The 19,294-nt window shown below is 38.1% G+C and overlaps 1 protein-coding gene across 1 annotated transcript in view; it reads left to right on the top strand.

The window, feature by feature from the left end:
• Positions 1 to 19,294, top strand: part of LOC139765996 (dynein axonemal heavy chain 7-like) — a 178,548-nt gene that overhangs the window by 39,559 nt on the left and 119,695 nt on the right. Inside the window, 8 exon segments of the mRNA XM_071694035.1 lie at positions 1,224 to 1,336; positions 4,194 to 4,258; positions 7,120 to 7,206; positions 8,780 to 8,955; positions 12,866 to 13,091; positions 16,065 to 16,280; positions 18,876 to 19,076; positions 19,078 to 19,160. Coding sequence (XP_071550136.1) covers positions 1,224 to 1,336; positions 4,194 to 4,258; positions 7,120 to 7,206; positions 8,780 to 8,955; positions 12,866 to 13,091; positions 16,065 to 16,280; positions 18,876 to 19,076; positions 19,078 to 19,160 — 1,167 coding nt within the window.

The raw sequence follows: 19,294 nt of genomic DNA, 5'->3' as shown, positions 1-19,294 counted from the left end.
GTAAGAGAGATGTTTGGTAATGAAAAGAGTGTGGTTGAGAGAGCAGAAGAGGGTGTATTGAAATGGTTTGGTCACATGGAGACAATGAGTGAGGAAAGATTGACAAAGAGGATATATGAGTCAGAGGTGGAGGGAACGAGGAGAAGTGGGAGACCAAAGTGGAGATGGAAGGATGGAGTGAAAAAGATATTGAGTGATTGGGGCCTGAACATGCAGGAGGGTGAAAGGGGTGCGAGGAATAGGGTGAATTGGAACAATGTGGTATACTGGGGTGGACATGCTGTCAAGGGATTGAACCAGGGCATGTGAAGCATCTTGGGTAAACCATGGAAAGTTTTGTGGGGCCTGAATGTGGAAAGGGAGCTGTGGTTGTGGTGCATTACACATGACAGCTAGAGACTGAGTGTGAACGAATGTGGCCTTTTTTTGTCTTTTCCTAGTGCTACCTCATGCATGCACGCAGGGGGAGGGGTGTGCCATTTCATGTGTGGCAAGGTGGCGACGGGAATGGATGAAGGCAGTAAGTGTGAATTATGTGCATATGTACATATGTATTATGTCTGTGTATGCATATGTATGTATACGTTGAAATGTATAGGTATGTGTATGTGTGTGTGTGGGCGTTTATGTATATACATGTGTACGTGGGTGGATTGGGCCATTCTTTCATCTGTTTCCTTGCGCTACCTCGCTAATGCAGGAGACAGTGACTAAGTATGATAAATGAATATATTTATATTTCATTTATTTATTGTTTATTATATTCAGACGCTCTCACTCCTCAGATCCCTCACCTTGGGATACACAAACATCAAATAGTCTGACCAACAAATCAACATCACTGTCACCCCATCCTGAGAAATCAACTGTAATTTCATCCACTCTTGTTACTTTGCCACACTTCATGTGATGCAAGGTGTTATCTATTTTTTATGATTATTATCATTATTACTGATGATTATTATTATCATTGTTACTGGTGTTTAAGTCTACAAGGAGATAGACATAGAGATTCATATTAAAGGGTGAAAGCAGCTATCTGAAACTTTAAAAACAGAAAGACCTTTGTGGAAATGGGCACTTATTGTTGACAGCAGTTCGAATGCATCCCTAAATTTCAGAGATGAATTGTGCTCTACTTAAAAGAGGGCTGGTTCGAAGTTAGTACTTATCAGAGGCATTTCAAATTAGCACATAAAGGACATCCTCTTTGTTATACACAGGGAAGTGGGTGTGGAGGTGTTGGCAGGGCTTCATGAGGTGCGAGAGTTGGTGGACGATCACCTCATCACTACACATACCATCAAAAACTCTCCCTTTGTTGGTCCATTTGTAGGTGAGCATTTGAATTCTCCAAATCAGAGATATGTATAATTACAAGAATTAGTTTTCTAATCTTAGACTTTGAATAAGGATTGACTTTATGAATAAGGATCGACTTTATGGGTAAAATAAAATTTATTGCCAATGAATGAATTATTGGTTCTTTTAACAAAGATTGTACAAATGCCACTACTTTTAATTTAGGAAGGTTTTTGTTTGATAGAGATTTCTTTTTTTATACATATTTGCCATTTCCCGTGCTAGCGAGGTAGCGTTAAGAGCAGAGGACTGAACCTTAGAGGGAATATCCTCACTGGACCTCCTTCTCTGTTCCCTCTTTTGGAAAATTGAAAATGAGAGGGGAGGATTTCTAGCCCCCTGCTTCCTCCCCTTTTAGTTGCCTTCTACAGCACGTAGGGAATATGTGGGAAGTGTTTATTGAAAATGATGAACCTGTTACAAACAAATCTGCTGATGTGGTTGCATCTTGTATTTAGGTTTTTCTCTGATGGTTTTTCTCTTATGATATATAGACACTCGAGACTTCTTGCTTTGCAATGAAACTTCAGTGCCTTAGTTCTTCTTTATGTTCAGTCGCCTCTTAGGCCCTCATTTGTTTATTGCGTCATGCAGTTTTTGTATGGAGACGTAACTTGACAATTAACTGTTAAGATAACTCCTTTCTTCAAACAGCAAACCTGTGGAATTCTTTTCCTTTCATCTTTTCCTCCTCCTGTGACCTTTCTGCCTTAGTCAGGCCTACAAATATCTGCAGGGTCCTGATTAATTTCTGCTCTCTTTTTCTCTCAATTTATTCCTTTCATCTGAGGTAGCCTTTGTCTGGGGCATAGAGTTACCTATTTCCATACTAGGGGAAGAGAGCTTTGCCCTCATGGGGCCCCATCTCTTGTACTTTTTGTGTCATCAAGAAGACTTTTAAACCTTTGTAAGTCCCCAGCATTCAGTTTCCTTACTCAGACCTTTCCAACCATTCACTACCTTTAAAGCAGATGTCCTTTGCATCCTTTTTTAACAGTCCTCTTTCTCAGCCTTTGGTAAATCTGATACTTCACCGAATGAAAATATTTTTACTGTCATTCTCATCCTGTTGATTTAGGAGCTTATAGGGTTGTTATCAAATCACTCCTTTCTCTCTGCTAAGATGGACAGATTTATATCCTTCAGCCTTTCATTGTAGCTCAACCATCTTGGTTCCAGTACCATCCTGGTTGTTCTTCTCTAGATCATATCTGTGTTTCTTCAGGTACAGTGACCAGACATGAGAAGCATAATCCAATTTTGTTGTAATGTATGTTGTTAATAGCTTTTCAAACATGTCCTTATGCATAGACTTGAGTGCGAATGTGATATTTGACTGCAGACGGTTTACTTCTCTTACTATTCTCCTGATGTGAAGCTTTAGCAACAGATAAGATACAATGTCAACTCCAGATCTTTTTCTCTCATTGATTCTTGTAGCTTATATCCCACTAAGTAGTATTCATACTTGAGCTTCGTTATTTTCCACTTATTTGCACTGAATCTCAGACTCTGGAGTTTGTCCAAATCCTCCTGTAGGCAGATGCTATCATTTTCATTCATTATTTCTGTCATGAGTTTGGTGTCATTCATGACCATAGTTAGGTATGGGTATAATCCTTTTGGCAAGTCATTTACTTATCCCAAGAATAGCATTGGGCCCAAGATTGAGCCTTGCAAGCACTCTTCTTGTATGTAACTTCAGCCCATTCGGATAACGTACCATTGACGTGCATCATTTGTTCACTTTGCCTGTGCCATGTTGATATCTTGAAAAATGAAACAAATGTATCATTAGAAATTTCCTTTTTGATTACACACTCACCCTCTTTGTTACCAATGCCTTCCCTTTCCATATTTTCTTGATTTAGTGCCAGAGAGCACTCCTGCTCATCAGGACTAAATGGGGCAGATGGTGTCTAAATTAGCTGAAAGTCTCGACTTTTCAAATTTCATTGAAAATGCATCATGCATGTAAATGAAGTTTAGTTAATCTACATTACCTAGAATGGTGTTTGATATTAACCCTTTGAATTTAAGATGCATGTAAAACAAACATAAAACTAATTTTGTATCTTTACACTGTTTCACAGTCATTCTTTTATTATGCACTACTACCAGCACCAATATCAAATTAGAAAGCAAACTGCTTCATTTTGTATTTATTCTTTTTTTCATATCACACACTGTTTGATTAGATATGGTTAATTCCTCTGTGATCCTTGTGCCAGCAATACTACATTTAAGCTATTTTGTTATTTTTGACTTGTCTGCATGAAGGTTTTGGATTAACTAAGGTCTGGAGTAGCTCAATTCTTGCATCAGGTACCAGGCACACAATACATCCTGGTCTATTGCCATCCTCTCTTTAGATTTTTCACCATAGTTTAATGAAACTTCAAAGTTGTTGAAGGAATGAGTTATAAAACCTGGTGTTTGATCTGTGATCTGCCCATTCTGACTTGTAGTGTTCAGTAAATTTTCATGATGTTTTTCCCTTTTCCAGTCAGATTCTGTTGATTAAGTTCTGCAGTACATTACTTGATTTTACAGTCCATACATTAGCATGGTATATTTATGAGCATGTTATAACCATCACAAACTATCATACTACTGAAGGATGTATTTTTGATGGAAAAGCATAGAGTTTTCAGTAAGGTGAAGTTTTCATCTTGAACAGATTATAATTCTGTATTTGCATATGCAAGATTGTGACATAAATCTATGTATATGTTTTTGTGTACAGTAAGTCTATAGTAGTTTATAAAGTTTTTTTATTAACAGATTGCCTTTGCATTAAATTATTTTCATTGGATGATATTTTCTTACAGATGATGTGAAAAATTGGGAGAGAACACTACGGACAGTGCAGGAGACACTGACGGTATGGTTGAAGGTAGGAATGATTAGTGATATCATCAACAACTTGGTGTTTGCATCCAATATTTACACAAAGAAATATAAGAAGTGAATACAATGTACCTTCTTTTTTGTTTTGTTTTGTGACAGAAACTTGTTACAGCTGTTTGATTATCGTTAAGTTACCCTTAGATAACTGTGCTTCAGTATTTGAATGGTAAGAGACCAAGTATGGTAAAAGGTATCAATAAGCTGTTGTGTCAGGATTATAAAACACTTGAAATTTTTCCTAAATCCCTACTTCCTATGCTCTGCTTCATTAGCATGTCCACATTTGTTGTGTTCGAAGATTGATTGAACTGGGAAAGTGTATCTTTTGCTGATATAAGATGCAAAGGAGCAATTCACATAATTGTCTTTTAATTGTGGATTATGGCTATGATTATCCTTTTTTCTGAAAACTTAGAAATCATTGAATATAGTACCAATGATAAGAACAGAGGTTGTTAGATGTTGTCAGGTAACCAGATCAGATGTCTGCATTATTTGAAACCTCAGGCTGCTTATTTTTTTCACGCTACAGATCAGTTGTGGAGATTTATTTTGATGTCAGAAATGCTGAGGACCCTGATTCCTGACAATGAATGATTTTGCTATCAGTAGGCACAATCATGGCATATGAAGTGATCAAGGAAGCTGTGGAGTAGTTTTTGGGTCTCTGCTGTGGATAATACTGTAGTCTCTGTATTTGATACATTATACATGACTGCTAGAGATTGGAGTTTACTAAATGAGGCCATTGTTTGTTTGTTCCTATGCTAGCTCATTAAAACAGGAAAGGCAGTTAGATATATAAAAATTAGTACTGGCTTGGGGTGTAAAGAGTATAGCTAACCAGTTGCAGTTTAAATATGTTTGGATTAAGTATACTGTAACCTTAAACAGCTGATGCTTGTATCAGTAATTTAGCTCTTTCTCAGTGTTTACCATTATCAATTACATTGCATCAACTTCATGGTTCTGTGGAACATACAAGGAGCATGATATTAATGATTATAGGTTATCCATTTGTCAGGAGTCTGGGCCCTCTTAAGAATTTCTAGGCAGAGGTTTGCTAATTATAAGTTACAGTATTAGCTTAAATAGGTGGTATATATCAGTAGCTGAACAGTGCAGGAAATGTTATTTTGGTTTTACTGTTATGACTTGCTTAGTACCTGGGGGGCATTAGATTTGCTTTTGTGAATTTTAGGAATTGTTGGGAAGTCATGCAAGGTTATCTATAAAGAGGTATAGTCTTTTTCCCATGGTCAGTTAATGAACAGGTTTTTATTTTTTTACTTATCCTTACATAGGAGGTTGCAGTATTAAGGGAAGTATGATGTGGGAGATCCTTGTTATTTTGCAGTATGGCACACATAACTTAGAAACTTATCTTTACAAAGGTGAGTGCAGCATTCAGGGGAAGATGATATGGCTCATGGTCTCATGTTGTTTTTGACTTTCATATTTCATTATCACAGGGCAGTAGAGAGTAGCTGGTAAGCAGCCAGTGACCAGGGAGGTATATTACCAGTACTCCCCACTTAGGTATCAGGAGGGTTAGTGATGGCTGTGTAGTGAGCCAGCACTTCAGTGGTTGTCAAGTTGCACTCTTTTGACCAAGGTAGCAGTCTTTTCTTTCTGCTTTGCCCACATGTTAACTACAGGCATTCTGTCCACAAACGTACAATACCTCACTACCCACTTAGGTATCAGGAGGGTTAGTGACAGCTGTGTAGTGAGCCAGCACTTCAGTGGTTGTCAAGTTGCACTCTTTTGACCAAGGTAGCTGTCTTTTCTTTCTGCTTCACCTTCATGTTAACTACAGGCATTCTGTCCACAAACATACAATACCTCCATGTCATACATAACACTTGACAACACATAACTCACACAGCTCATTCTTTGTAATTCGAGATTTTCCTGCGGTGAGCACTATGTGCTAGCCTGACATTTTGGCAGAAAGGTAGGAGCAATACATAGGAGTAGTAGGTAGGAACATTTAGACAAGAGCATAAGGTAGAAGTATTATATAGGAACATTAGGCTAGAGCATTAAGTAGTAGTCAGTTGGGACATTAGGTAGGAGCCTCTGCAAGCACTGCACTAGAGTTGCCCTCTGCCAGTAATCTGCTAAGAGTGAGGCACTAAAGGCTATGAAGCGGCACTGGAGTTCACTGGTTATGGAGACTGTTGTTATGGCCACCCCCTTGAAGGAGTTGCAGGTGGTAACAGGCATCAAAGACGTTGATAAATAGATGGGGCATGTCTTGCTAAACATCAAGAGCATGTTTGTGTTTCCTAACCGCAATACTGATTTTAGAAGCTTAGGCTACTTGTTATTCTGCAAGGCTTTTGATATATGTTATAGACAGTATACTGAAATTTTTTTTGAATTCCAACAGTGAGGTCTTTCAGGAATATTAGCAAGACACAGTAGGTAGAAGGAGTCGATAGAAACATTAGGTAGGAGCCTCTGAAAATAGTGCTAGAGTTGCCCTCTGCCAGTGGCCTGTTAAGGTTGAGGCACTAAAGGCTAAGAAGCCACCCCATGAATGAGTTCCCAAAGGGAATGGGCATCAGAGATATAGATAGAACGATTGAGGTTTTTCAGAGATATTCTCATAAAATATTTTTAGAACCAAATTTCATTTCTTCTGGTGAGTAACAAAAGATCTGAAATATTTTCATTGTGTCAGAAATTGATACTGGTTGTATGTTTGATTAATGTTTTTGAATTTTAAACAGAACCTCTGTATCTGCATATACACACTGAGCATTCCATGTTTATGTAAACATTCTGGTTCTGTGTGATGATCTGTATCCCTGTAATGTAGGAATGATTTTCATTATGCAGGTACAGACACTGTGGGTGGACCTAACACCTGTTTTTTCAACACCTGATCTCCCGCTGCAGTTGCCAGATGAGTACAAGATGTTTCAGGTATTTCCTGTTAAACCCTCTTCATGTTATTCTTGTTTTAGCTAATTGGTTTGTTTGTTATCTACAGAAAATATGACGAAAGTGAGTTATAGGTTGACAAACTTTAGCCATGTATCCACTACACTCTAAGAACAGAACAGTAATGAATACTTTCAAAATTTGCATAGATTTGAAAGCAATTCATGTGTATATGTGATTACATGTGAGTGTGAGCAGATGTCCCTTCATCTGATCCTGGTGTTAGCTCGCTAATGCTGGCAATGGCATTTCACATTTGCTCTCAGCTTTCACACACTCATCCAGACTCAGTCGCCAGCTTCTGCAGTTTCTCGCTTGAATAAGCCACAAGTGCTGTATCATCTTGAACTACAATTGACTCACTTCGCAGGCCTTTTTCCATAAACAGATTAAATAGCCATAGTGAGATCACACACCCCTGCCACAGGCTGACCCTCACTGGGAACCAGTAACTCCCCTCTCTTCCTACTCGTACATATGCCTTATACCCTTGATAAAATCTTCTCTGCTAGCAGCTTACCTCCCCCACCATATATTTGTAAGACCTTCCACAAAGCATATATATCAACCCTATCACTTGCCTTCTCCAGATTCATAAATGTCACATACAACTCCATCTGTTTTTTTTAAGTATTTCTCACATACACTCTTCAAAGTAAACACCTGATCCGCACATCCTCCACCACTTGTGAAATCACACTGCTCTTCCCCAATCTGATGCTCTGTACATGCCTTCACCTCTCAGTCAATACCCTCCCATTAATTTTCCAGGTATACTCAACAAACTTTTGCCGAAGTAGTTTGAATACTCGCCTTTATCCCCTTTGCCTTTGTACAGTGGCACTATACATGCATTCTGCCAATCCTCAGGCACTTTACCATGATCCATACATACATTAGATATCCTTACCAACCAATCAACAACACAGTCACCCCCCTTTCTTAATAATTTGAACTGCAACACCATCCACTCCCGCTGCCTTGGATGTGATTGAATGAGGCCATTTCTTTGTCTGTTTCTGGCATTACCTTGCTGATGAGGGAAATGGGAAACTTGTGGAAAAAATGTATGTATAATTTTTCATGATTACTAAGAGCTTGATTTTGGTCAGATTTCATAAAAGTGAATGTCTAAGTTGTCTTTTGCTTACTGGTACTGTATATGAGAGATGTCTCTCCTTTGATCCGGTTGTTTGTGGGGAATTACCATCATATGATTTGAAGAATAATCCTGTACAAAAATTTCAGAGTAGAACAGTCACCTATTCAGCTTCTCAGTAATTTGATTTAATTGGTTTCCCATGCGGCCTTTCTTTATAGATATTTAAGTGAAACATAAATCAGTCTTGTTATTTTCAGGTTATTCACACACCTTAGCTATTTACTATGTAGATTGTACAATGTAGATTATTGTAGGCAATTTTCTCACATTAATTTACGTCAGAAAACCTCAGCATTTTGTCATAAACTGTATGCTGATAAGGTTTACTATGTAATTTTAATAACTGCCATGAATTACCATAAAATCTTTATGATATTGAAATGCTACATACAGGAACTAGACAAGAAATGGAACAGAGTGATTGAGGAAACTCTGTCTGCTGAGCAGCTGTTGGATGTAGTTGGGAATACTCAGGCTCTTCAGGAGGTCTCCTCCTGTCTAGACAGTTTTGCTGTTATCCAGAAGGCAGTACATACCTACCTTGACAACAAGAGACAGATCTTCCCAAGGTATGCCTCTGTGCTCATTGTTTTGTCTTTGACAGATATTTATTGTATTCCATTCCATCAAGACTTTTTATGATATATTTACTATCTTTTTTGTCCTTTGCTCTCTCTCTGTCCTTACTTTCACCTCTACTTAATAGGTTTTATGTTATCCAGAGGGATAAAGTGAACGTAGTCCCTTGCTAACAAAAACATTGCAATAAACTTAAACATATTTAGCATAGTGTTTGATAATTCACAAGGGTCAGCACCGCTGGGGTGAGATGTTTAGGCTTTAACTTGGGGAACTACCTTTATGATCATGGCAACTCTTGGGACGGGAAAGTATCTTACTCAAAAGAAGACAGATCCCTTGAAGCCAGCAACAAATGTACTTTCTTAAATGTACTTACTGTACCAGCAATAATGAATTTACTTCCAGCTGAGCCTCCAGATTTATTGCATTTCATTTTTATTCAAGATTCTTCAAAGACATTGTATCTGTTTATCTTTTTTTTACCAAACATGGCCTCTGATCATACATACTTGCCTTATCTCACTGAAATTAATGAATGTGGTTTCTAGATTATTACAGGTTCTCTCTGGTCAAAGAAAGATTTATTATGAGATTTTCTATGAGAGATTTACAAGACTGTGGAATAGTGGTTCAGCAAGGAAAATCTACAGAGACCCATGACTTGGAGAGCTCCTGTGGACCTACTGTTGGTTTAGATAGGAGCAAAGGACTTAAGGTGGGGCCACCATTCTTTGGAGGTCCTATAGAGATACCATTATGGACTAAGGCTTAGCAGCAGGAAGTAATGCTGGTTTTCTATTTTTTCGTTTTTTAAGCAGGGTCAAGAGATACTGATTTTGATGGATGCCTATACCTCTGTGCAGTAAATAATGAATTAGATTTGTGTCATCCAGTTCTTCTTTTAGAAACGACTGATCTTATAGTAGCAGCACTGAAGAAAGTTTATTCGAGCATTTTATTTTGTGTAAACTACATGACACATAGGCAGACAACCTGTCAAGCTCTAGGACTATGTTTATGTTGTCTGAGATGGTATAGTGTTCATGGTCATTTAATTTCATTTGGATTCTGTTATTACTAGTGAATCTTCAGGTGGATTGCACTGCCACATACGCCAGCTCCCTCGTACAGTTTTATAATAATGTTACCTCCAATTTTTGGACTGAAGGCTGTTGGGGTCATCACCTAGACCTTAGTTTGGTTTGTTTAATCTTAGCTTTTTCCTTTTTTTTAAAAGATCTTTTGAGATGAGATGAATTTGTGTATTTAGAGTTTTATCATGTCATACTTATGTTTAAAATGAAGCCTGTGATATTCATGTCTTATTATTGGTGCTTTATAGGAGTTTTGGTTGTACCACTTGATGTTTCTAACCATGTGTGAAGTAGATTGGGATTCCTTTTTCCAAGAAAACATATAGTTTCCTCATCTCAGGCTAGGTTAAAGGGCCTGAATCTTTTATTATGTTAGCTTTGTGGGCATTTATCTTCGATATGTTTCTTGTGAAAATTATGTTACGTGTAGCCAAGGGATTAGGAAGGAATATTAATGAAATTCATGTTTAGAGACTAAGATTTTGCTTAAATGGAGGATTACGCTATTCATGTAAATGTTAATCCAGATTTATAGTAATATTCTTTTCTTTACAAAGTGCTTAACACAGAGTCATTGGTTGTTGTGTTTGATATTTCTAGCCTTATGTGACACAAATTGGGATTCTTTTTTCCAAAGAAAGCATATAGCTTCCTCATATCAGCTTAAATGGTACCTGTCAAAGGTCCTAAATCTTTTACTGTGTTAACCCTATGGCCATTTAACTGAAGTAAATTTAGTGAAATTCCTGTTGCTTGTATCCCTGGGATCAGGAGGGAATTTTAATGAAATTCAAGACATGTATAAGCTAAGATTTTACTCAAGTTGGAGGATTACCCTGTTCAAGTAAAGATTAATTCAAAGTTTCTTGATAAAGTGAGACTGTCATGTATAGGAATAATCCTTTCTTAACACATGGCTGGAAAAATCTCTTCACTAAAGCATTGTTCACTTAGTAATGAAAAAAAAATTCAAGTATTATTCTTGGGAAGTGAGTCAGTTGTTGTTCGCTGATGATACAGCGCTGGTGGCCGATTCATGTGAGAAACTGCAGAAGCTGGTGACTGAGTTTGGTAAAGTGTGTGGAAGAAGAAAGTTGAGAGTAAATGTGAATAAGAGCAAGGTTATTAGGTACAGTAGGGGTGAGGGTCAAGTCAATTGGGAGGTGAGTTTGAATGGAGAAAAACTGGAGGAAGTGAAGTGTTTTAGATATCTGGGAGTGGATCTGTCAGCGGATGGAACCATGGAAGCGGAAGTGGATCATAGGGTGGGGGAGGGGGCGAAAATTTTGGGAGCCTTGAAAAATGTGTGGAAGTCGAGAACATTATCTCGGAAAGCAAAAATGGGTATGTTTGAGGGAATAGTGGTTCCAACAATGTTGTATGGTTGCGAGGCGTGGGCTATGGATAGAGATGTGCGCAGGAGGATGGATGTGCTGGAAATGAGATGTTTGAGGACAATGTGTGGTGTGAGGTGGTTTGATCGAGTAAGTAACGTAAGGGTAAGAGAGATGTGTGGAAATAAAAAGAGCGTGGTTGAGAGAGCAGAAGAGGGTGTTTTGAAATGGTTTGGGCACATGGAGAGAATGAGTGAGGAGAGATTGACCAAGAGGATATATGTGTCGGAGGTGGAGGGAACGAGGAGAAGAGGGAGACCAAATTGGAGGTGGAAAGATGGAGTGAAAAAGATTTTGTGTGATCGGGGCCTGAACATGCAGGAGGGTGAAAGGAGGGCAAGAAATAGAGTGAATTGGAGTCATGTGGTATACAGGGGTTGACGTGCTGTCAGTGGATTGAAGCAAGGCATGTGAAGCGTCTGGGGTAAACCATGGAAAGCTGTGTAGGTATGTATATTTGCGTGTGTGGACGTGTGTATGTATATGTGTATGGGGGGGGGGTTGGGCCATTTCTTTCGTCTGTTTCCTTGCGCTACCTCGCAAACGCGGGAGACAGCGACAAAGTATAAAAAAAAAAAAAAAAAAAAAAAATTATTCTAGGTGCTTCTCTTCAAGGATACCATACCTCTGGATGGATGAAAATGTTTGTTCTGCCCATACATCTTCTTATGTTTGGTAAAAAAAAAGTCAACCCAAGCCTTTTTTGAGGAACCTCATTGAGTGAGACTATGTGGAGGGATTTTAGCATATGATAAACACCATGATTTGATGAAATCTCTAGATCTGGTTGATATCCCTTTTGTAGTTTTGGGTATGCCACTTGCAAGGGAGGATGGTCTTGAGTGGGAGGCAATATTTTATATAGCCACTGGTTTCGAAACCTCACAGGGCTCTCGATATGATAGATAATGGTCTGTCTTACTTCAAGACCTACATTTTTACAAGGTGACAAATCATGATGTATATCAGCTCAAATGAAAATTTGAGATTATTGATAAATATAGGTATTTTGGAGTTAGGATCATAAAGCTGAAGTTAAGAGGTGGGTCATGCAGTGACAGATTTTGAGATGCAGTGAGAACTGGTTAATGTTAGTACAAAAAAGGCTATATGAAGCAGTACTTGGCCTATTTAGTAGATGTGGACATGGAGCCTAGTTTTATAATGTACTGATTGTTGAAGATAAGAGCAATAGGTAAACAGGTATAGTGACTGATCTATTGAAGGCCTGGTATATTTCAGACAAGTGGCATTTTAGTAATGTAGGGATATTTCAGACAAGTGGCACTTTAGTAATCTGGGGATTTTGTTTCCTTCACTGGACATAATTTAAGGACCTGTGTGATCAACTCTTGATATGGTAGTGGAATTAAAGAAAATTGATATATAACTAACTCTACCTTCTTTAGGTTGTATTTCCTGTCTAATGAGGAATTGACAGCACTGCTGTGTGAAAAAAATGTGATGCAACTGGAACAACATATACGAAAGTGTTTTGATGGTGTCCACTCCCTCTACCTGGATGAACAGTATGATATCTATGCTGTGGCAAGCAGGGAGGGTGAGGTTGTTTCTCTTATCAAAAAGTTGTCGACTGCTCAGGCCCGCCAGAGTATTGAGAACTGGCTCCTCCAGGTGAGATAAACAAATTTTTTTACAAGATGCAAGGTGAAAAAGCCATTCATACTTAATTTAAGATTCTAAGTTCAGTATTAACAGAGCTCTTTATGTATATATATAGTTAGTTACTGTGTACTGTTGTCATATATGCAATGGCCTCCCCCTTGAGGGAGTTCAGGGAGGGAACAGGTGTCAGAGATACCGCTAAGGTTTCACTTATTTGTGTTTCAAAACAAGCTCATTGTAAGATTGAATTTTGCAAAATAGAGAGTAATTCCCCAGTCTTTCCACCTCAGCCAATCACCTTGACTTTTTGATTAGCTATCATCATTCACTTTTTGATCACTACTGCAACTTTGGTAGTGCTCTGAATTTGTTCACCAGTTCTTACAAACAGATTACCATAATCTGTAATTTCATACAAGTACTCTCTTGTATCAAGGAGTAGGTATTCTTAATCTATAATGCTGATTTGCTTACACATCAGTATTAAGGTTAGGGTGTTACCCTGGAAATCTAGCCAAGATGTAATGATATTGCACTGTAGGTGTAAGACCATAAAAATGTTTAAGTTTAACTCCCATTAAAGCAGTTCTAAAATCTATTGTACACAAGAAATGTATTTTTCCAATTTCATTCAAAGCATTTATGAGAAGATTTTATGCATATAGTGATATATAACTCAACATGGTGAAAATTACTTATGGTACTCATGTTATACACCCTCATGGTTATGCTGTTCTGTTGTCAGGCAAACAAAATGAGGTGTGTGGTGTTTTTGCAAGTATTTTTGTCACAATCAAATACATTTACTGAGGGTTTTTATAACATACATTTATATTTTGGAAAAACCTCACAGCTTTACAAATTATGTGGTAATAGGGCAAAGGTCTTGCACGGGACACTTTGACATTTTTGCATAGCCCGACAAGTGTTTGGAAAAACTAAAGGCTGGTAGGCTGTAAGTTTCCAACAACAGTGTGTGGGATGCCACTACAGGTGTTAATGTCTGTATGTATGTTTACCTTGAGGCAGAGGTAGAGATGAGCAGGTCAAGATTTTGATTACTTACATTGCAACTGCATATATACTACAGCTGCAGTGAATGGGTTTTGATAATAATGTAGTACATAGACATCCTCTTATAATAGATGAGATGCATTCAAGAGGAATGTGAGTAAAGTGAAAAATCTGTTAAAAGGGGTTCGTATAACATGATGCCTATGGAGATGTGTTTCTGACGATTTCAGTTCGTACTGTAGTAAGTGATATTGATTGGCTTCTTTTTATAACTGTAATGGCTCTACTGATGTTATTTTGGTGTTTTATAGATAAACACATTATTTGTATACAATAAGAAATTAAGTTTACATGTAATTAATATTCTCTAATTTGTTGGAGACTGCAGTGTTTTTGATGACTGCTGCTGCACTCTGACAGTGCACTGATACCTTCCTGGCCTGCTCTCCTCCATTTCCAGTGGCTTATTCCTTGCATGGGAAAAATTTGTTGCAAGTTAGGATGTGGTGGACTGGATGTTTTTTTTATCCTCTCACTTTTGTCAAGTATCATTTTAATAGGGGAGAAAGTTAATGGAAGTGACTGACCCACATGTGTCTGACGTTTGCCTGACTATCATGTGTACTGTATGCGGGAGACAGCGACAAAAAAAAAAAAAAAAAAAAAAAAATTCATGTATGTTAAACAAAAAGATGTTATACAAGGCTACATTAAATGAGGTCTGTGTTCAGTGATGTAGGTATGATATCTGTTCATGACCAAGTATACTTACAAAAGCTTTTAAGAGAAATTAATTACTGGAGTCTTCAGGAACTTTGTCTTTGAAGCACCGTACCCCACTACTGTCTTTTTTGCTGGTATTCCTTCTTTCAAGTTCAGTCACTGTTTGAAGCTTTTGCTGAATATGAGCCCATGCTTTATATATGTTATCACAAGTCCATCAGGGGTTGAGGCAGAGCATTTCAGTGGCTTAAGATTATGTCTATCAATCTGTCTGTCTATCTATCTGTTAGTCTGTCTGTCTGTCTGGCATCTACTTACCTATTTGTTTGCCTGTCTGTCTTTATCTATATCTATCTTTATTTGTTTGCCTGTCTGTCTTTATCTATATCTATCTTTATCTATCTATCTATCTATCTGTTTATCTCTCAATTTTTCTATCTGCCACTCTATCCCAGAAGCCCCTTCTATCTTCTCTCAGGCCCCCAGCAAGACTCAAGCAAGATGACCATATCCACAAGGCAGAGCCACAGGTCATAAAGAGCATTAATATTTTTTGTGCATGTCTATATGGAGAGAGTGCATTATTGGTATGAAGGGTTTTTGTGATATGCCAAAAACAGTGTTTGTAATGTTGGAACAATGGAAGGTGAGAAAAGAGCATCTTACATACTTGTGGGAAGTGTTGTTTCTGGGGAGTTAACTGTAGACGGGTGTATGTCTGTTGGGATGGTGTTTAAGGTTGGGTTGAGAAGATTGTTGTTTAGTGTTTGCCACTTTATTTTGGTATGTATATGATTTGTAATTTTTGCGTTTGATAGTGGAGGGGAATCTGTGAATATAGGTTTATGAAATGTGAGGCAGGGTTATTAAATATATAATTCAAGTTTTTCTCTCAAATCTGCCATCAGTCCCTCTTCTACAGAGCTTGCAAAATTCTCAGGAAGTCAGCCATGTCCACAGGGCAAAACAAGTGAAATGGTGGAGAACACTTTAGGAGAAGTTCAGTGTATTCAACATGGAAATTATGTCTTGGGCATGAGGGGTCTTATGTTGAACAGACTTTTATAATACTGGAGAGAAGAATAGTGTCCAAAGCATGGATAGGATATTGTGACTCCAACATGCCTTAGGAGAGTAGTTTTAGATGGGTATGTCTGGCAGGGTGGTGTTGGATAGTTTCCATGATACTTGATAGATACTAATTTTCTCTCATAGCATGATGATTGTTATTCTCTCCTCATTCAGTTTCAGGAGTCTTTGACATATACACTGAAGATGAAGACTTCTGCAGGAGCTGACTCTTGGTCTCGACGAGGTGGAAGTGGAGATGTGGAAACTCATTTGTCACCTTGGCCACTCCAAGTGACACTGACAGTACGACACATCTTTTGGACTGCTGAAGTTCAGCAAGCCATCTGTGGTGGCTCTCAAGCCTTAGAAGAGTGTCTAATGAGGGTTGAGGTAAAGGCTCACTGCTTATTTTTATGTAAAGACAGGGGGTTGTTAGCATCTGAGAGAACAGTTGACGAAGACACTGTCTGACTTTTCAAAATGAGTCGTCCATAGAAATTTACTTCCTGAAACCATTGTGAATGGTATGAGGCCAGCAAGTGTACATTCACAGGTCTCAGAGCCCCAGTAGCAGTCTGTTCATTCCTATATTATCATGATGTAAAGGTAAGCTATGCCAAGTGACTTTTCACCCACTTCAATCTACATTAGTGCACTGGCTCTGTTTGAAGCTGCTGATGATTATAGTGTCTTCACTTTTGTCCTTGGCCTTTTGGACAATCTGTTAAGCTGGGATTCATAGAAAAGGGTTTTTTTTGCATACCTATGAATTTTCCTTAATCTTCTGTAAAGAGACTGATAGTCTATATTTGGTAAATAATGGGGGATGAAAGCTATGGCATGGTCTGGGGCATGACCTCCAGAGGTCAATAAAGATAGGAGGGTGAGAGATTGCTGGGCCTACCTTACCTCTGGGCTGTGGCATCAGAGGTGTATATGGGCTGTTGTGTGATTGTTGAGCTGTGTAAGTAGACCTCATCTAGTCTCATATGTTGTATGATAGTTGAAAGGGATGAAATCTTTATGGATACTCTTAATTTTCAGGATTGAATTTGAGTTTTAATTCTTATTGTGCAGATGCTGTCTTAGATGCTCTTAGGGTTTTACTTATAGTGGAGAAATTAGGGGATACAGCAGGACATGAAAAACTTGCAGTTGTAAACAACCAGAACAGTCCAGTGGATGATGTTAACAGATGACTTCAGGCCCTACATAACTGACAGCTTTCATTCAGGTCTGAGTCTTTATCATCAGAATACATCTTAGCTTTGCTAAACTTCCACCTAATATTGATTAATTTATTTTTAGTACTCAAACATAGCTGATGGGGTGTGGAAAAATATTGTGACAAGATTGCTTTCAGATTACGAGTTTATAAGCATAACAATTGTTTTAGTCACTGAAGATGAAAGAAAATGGGCCATATTTAAAATGGTTATCATGTGACAGAATTAACCAGTGATGGATGATTCATTCAGTTTTTCTACATCAGCAGGCTTGAGATAACCCTGACTAAAGCCCTGCTAGGCTTTTACCTTGAGTTTTGAAAGTGGTGTTTCAGATTTTATATAAGTGAATGAATATCTGTCTTTTAGCATATAATCCAGTAATGCCTCTTGACCCTCAAACCCAATTACCCATGTAAACTTATGTACTCTGTGCACTTTTTTTTAAACCAAGTGTTCCCAATTACCAATCCTATTTCAGCACAACAATCTGTTCTCCATTTTCATTTGCACCTAATACCCCATACCTCCAATTATACATGCAAATGCCACTTCACCCACACTTTCATTCATATTTCCTACCACTGGGATCCAATCTCTTATATCAAAATAGCCAAAGCACTACCTTTGTTCCTTCCAAAAAACACCCCTTTTTCCTCCACTCCTCTTACTGCTGGGCGCATAAGCGGTTACATTCATCCATCTCTCTTAGTCTGCTTTCATTCTTACCCACAGCAGTCTTGAACTCACTTTCCTACACTACTTAATACAGTTACATAGCTCTTCCTGTATCAGAAGTGATACATTCTCTTTTTCTATCCCTCATACTAACCCCTGACTTTAATCTTTGGTTATTCCCAAACCATTGTATCCCTCCCTCTTCCAGAATCCTGTAATCAAGCATAGCACCTATCTCCTCTTTCTTAACCTGGCTACATCAGACACCCCAACCTGAGACTTTGAGAAAAAGTCATTGTTCGGCACTTTCTTCTGCTATTTTTTTTTAAAATGACAATATAATACAAGGAAGGGTTAGGGTTGTAAACCCAACTTCCCCACGCTCCCACCTTATTAATTGCATTGTATGACATGGAGAAGATACATGGATAGTCTTTCCTAACCCATGGGATGAGGAAGACTTATGATTTTTTCTTTAGATATTTCCTACCCCAGGAATCCCTTCTGTATTTATGAAACTCCTGCAGCACTTAGGAAGCTAGCCACATCCACTGGGCATGACTATAGAGCAGAAAGTAATATCAACCAGAGCTGTCTTTATGTAGAGATCCTGATCCTTCCTCAAAGATTATTCTGTGGCTAAGATTTTTCCTAGTTTACTGTGAAGAAGACTTGGTAATGGTTTAGTAACTGTGATGTTTTCCAAATTCTGCTCAGATATATTAGAATTACTTTTACAGGGCTGGGATTACTACCAGTAGTCTCTCATACCAGATACTGCATTTTTTTTTACAACTTTCTTATTTTTTACCATAATTAGTGTACCCTTTAAGCCAGTCATTAGTCTCATAGAGGCTGTTGTAGTATCAAGCCATTCTTGATGCTTCCATAAAATTTCTCATAATCAAAACATTTCATTTGTTTGGTTGTATTACCTTTGTATACTGAATCTACTTTATTCAGGTAATGCTACTGCTGGTGTAGATTTTTTGAATAAGTGTTTTCATGATCAGGTTAGATATTCTAACCAGAAATTTAATCTCAGAGGTCTGTATTTCAGAATTTGAAACTTCAATTACAGGGTGAGGTTCGGTCAACTGTTTCTGCTCTACGAAAGAGCAGTCTGGATAGTGGTAGACTTCCTTCCAGTACGCCTCATTCTCCAGGCACTCCAGCCACCCCTTGTACCCCTACCACTCCAGTATCATCAAGAGTGAGCACATCCTCCACTTTGCCTCCTAATCCATCACGTCATGTCCTATCCACACTCATCTTGGTGGCAGGTATATGCTAGGGATGTTCTTAGAAATTTGATTCGTCAAGGTGTCAATAATGAAGAATCATTTTCTTGGCTCGCTCAACTTCGGTAAGTCCATTACTATTGATAAAAGGTATTTGTAATTGTATTTGTTATGAAGAAATGGGAAAATTGTGGATCTGAAGTGTTAAACACTGTAAACTAAAGGGGAAGATTTATGGTTGTAGACAGTGCATAATATT

The sequence above is a fragment of the Panulirus ornatus genome, chromosome 56, assembly GCF_036320965.1.
Source record: "Panulirus ornatus isolate Po-2019 chromosome 56, ASM3632096v1, whole genome shotgun sequence".
Lineage (NCBI taxonomy): Eukaryota > Metazoa > Arthropoda > Malacostraca > Decapoda > Palinuridae > Panulirus > Panulirus ornatus.
This window is presented reverse-complemented; position numbering and strand designations above follow the sequence as displayed.